The sequence below is a fragment of the Gavialis gangeticus genome, unplaced genomic scaffold, assembly GCF_001723915.1.
Source record: "Gavialis gangeticus isolate Ggan-Ray unplaced genomic scaffold, GavGan_comp1, whole genome shotgun sequence".
In the NCBI taxonomy this organism is placed as follows: domain Eukaryota; kingdom Metazoa; phylum Chordata; order Crocodylia; family Gavialidae; genus Gavialis; species Gavialis gangeticus.
The window spans coordinates 10005761-10008874 of NW_017729013.1; the positions used below are offsets into that span (position 1 = coordinate 10005761).

Genomic DNA, 3114 nt, shown 5'->3' on the forward strand with positions numbered 1-3114 from the left:
CCTCCCTGTCCCCTGGTACACTGACGCCAGGGAGTGGAAGCCCCAGCACATTGGACGCAGCAGCAGCCAGAACTTCCGGCCCAAACAAGCAAAGATGCTTCCAACCCGCCGAGCGGGAGAACAGACCAAACTCAAAACATGGCACCCACGTACCCCCTTCCTGTGTCTTGCATATCCCCAGGGGTGTGTACCACAGGTTGAGAAACACTGTTTTAACACTATATGTTCAGGGCCTCCAGGATATTCATACTCACTGGATTAGAAATAATACAGATGATGGCTTCTGGACAGTGTTTTGCACAGGCAGCTGTCAAATTAGCAACAATGCTGGCATTGGTATTGAACAGGTCATCACGGGTCATACCTGAAAGTCAAAATAATAATTATTTTTTACTAGCTATTAGCCAAGGACTGTCAATTACTTAGCAGAGGACCCAGTCAAAAGCAATCTACTGTCTGGAGGAAGTAGCATATTGATTATAACTCCAGGCTTCTTCATTTGAGAGGAGCCAAGTCAGGACCATCAGTGGTAAGGGTCCACGTTGCTCCATTAACAGTAAACTTGATTATGAAAGGGTTAAGCTTCATATGAGTAAAAAGGGCTTAATTACCTTCCTGAGAAAGCAAGGTCCTCCTGTCATAACCCAGGGAAGTCCAAACAGCCTAAATGTACTACTAGTACTACATCAATCTGGACAAATACCACTTGGGGATTGAAATATGCTCAAATACCACTAAAAGGAGCAAGTATTTGCCCCTACTACATGTTTTACCCCATTTATCTATTCAGGTACTAAAATGGCCTGCATCTCTGCAGTGTCTGTTTATTATTACCTACCAGCTATGAAACAGGCTGATACTTGTACCAGTGTGAAACATCCCTCTTCCACACTCCTAAGTATGTTCTTTGATTAGGTTTACAATAAGATTTAGAGTCCGGGGCTCTGGGTTTTATTTCCTACTTGACTGTAGACCATATGACCTTATGGAAAAAGCAAGCAACTTTTACTTATTTGTAAAGGTCATAATGTACATCACAGGGGTGTTAGAAACCTTTGTAAGTATTTGTACAGCTAAAGAGCCTTAGAGAAGGAGATAGAAAATAAGTGTCAGTACTACATTATTGGGGATTTTTTATTTGTTTTGTTTTTTAAATACTCCCCATGATTTGTCCCTTGTTCCAATTACCAGCAGGATAGAAATGAAGTGTTGCTCCTGGAACAACTATAAGTCCTACTTTATGCACAAAGCATATGCAGGTTAGTTTTTTAAAAAAAAGGCTAAATCTAGCCCAGGCCCCTCATTGTAGTAGCTTCCTTAAATACAGCCATGCAAGGCAGGAAAGTATATCCATCAGAGAAGAGGAACTCAGACAAGGATTAATTGATGCATCTAGTATTAGACAGGAATGGTATTACAACCAGTTACAGAAGCCAGATCACCCAAGTCTGTTCAGTGTCTCAAGCACAAAGCCATGTACCGAGGGTATTCAAGATTTAAACAGAGAAATAATGTGTTTTGATGCCTTATTCACAATAATCCAAATGTTAATCTAAATAATAATACTTAATACAAAAAGAAGAGCATACCTGGTTTCCTAGGGACTCCTGCAGGAATAACTGCAACTTCACAGCCCTTCAGACAGTCTGGCAACTGCTCAGGACCCAGGAAGCCTGCAATGAAATCGCTACAGGTTTTACTCTTTTTACAACTTATTATTAAGTAGCTGTCCAAATATGATCTAAAGTAGGATACTATATTAATGGACCTTAATCTTGACTTTAAATTTAGCCGTAATCTATTAGTAACAAATTATGAACAGCCAAACAAATAGCAAATTATGTACCCTGGATGGAATTCTTGACTAATATTAACTTCACCCTTTTGAAACAAGAATGGTAGGTTTAACTCCCTCCTACAGTCCCTAAGTACCTCTGTCCTGAAAAGAAACAGTTTGCAATTACAGCCTATGAATCAACACAAGTTATACCTCCTACAGAAGTAATCGATAACCCTTTCTTTCTTTTTAAGTCCCTATAAATAAAACGCAAGCTAGAAAAGCAAGTATATCTTAAAGGAATTCTAAAGTTTCACTGAGAATTTTCTATTATTAATGCCCTTTAGAGATGCAATCAGAGCATGAATCCATGCAGGCAGTTTTAAAGAGTTATTATATTAACTACTCTTCATATGACGCTGAGTTTATCAAGGTTCATAATACACTGATAGCAAAGACCTATGCTCAAGCTTTTCAATTTTTATTGAATCAACCTTCGTGACCAAAGAGAGCATTCACAGTAGAGCAGTGATGGTCAACCATTTGGCCTCACAGGCCTGATGAGTGGTGTGGAGCCCATCTATGGGCCTAATCAAGCCCTGACACCACCTTCTCCCTACCCTGCATGCCAGGATTGGGCCCTGAGGTCCTGGCACTGCCCCCTACATGCCAGGATTGGGTCCCAAGGGCCCAGTGCCACCCCATCCCAGCCCTTCACATAGGGATTGGGCCCTGGGCCCAGCTGTTACCCCCATCCAACCCTGTGAGCTGAGATTGGCCACCAGATCCAGTGCGCATAGCCCAGGGTTCTTTGCAGGTCCGGAGATACGGTAGCAGAAGAACAGTCCTACCATTTCCCTGCTGCCAAGTTTCTGGACCTGTGGGGAGCCCCACAGGCCTGAGGACATGGCATCACAGGCCAGATCTGGCCCACAGGCTGAAGGCTAAGCACCCCTGCATTAGAGCCATAGACAGAAATTTTCAGTGAGGTATGCATAGCCAAAGAGTAGTCTGTCATGAAGAACAAGTAGTGCCCTACTTTATATGAAGTGGTATGTATCCTACACAGGACATGTAAAACCTTTCTGAACACATCTCTATAATTTAAAATGACTTGCAGTACCTCTGACATTGGCTCTAGTCTCAATGTGGCTGAGGTCAGCTGCAACACCAGGAGTGTGAGCAATATCGTATAGGTTGAGGTTGTGCACCAAGGGGCTATTCTTCAGTAGAAGGGAAAGTGGCTGGCCAATCCCTCCAGAAGCTCCAAGTACTGCCACTTTGGCGCTGTTCTGTGGAAACAGAAAGAGGATTATGCTTTCAAGATTTTTAGCCAT

General features: G+C 42.5%; 1 protein-coding gene across 1 annotated transcript in view; it reads right to left on the reverse strand.

The window, feature by feature from the left end:
* MDH2 (malate dehydrogenase 2) overlaps positions 1-3114 on the reverse strand; it is a 10178-nt gene extending 7064 nt beyond the window's left edge. Inside the window, exons 1-3 of the mRNA XM_019511328.1 lie at positions 2901-3114; positions 1590-1673; positions 255-364 (exon numbers count right to left, since the gene is read on the reverse strand). Coding sequence (XP_019366873.1) covers positions 255-364; positions 1590-1673; positions 2901-3114 — 408 coding nt within the window. The remainder of the gene's footprint in view (positions 1-254; positions 365-1589; positions 1674-2900) is intronic.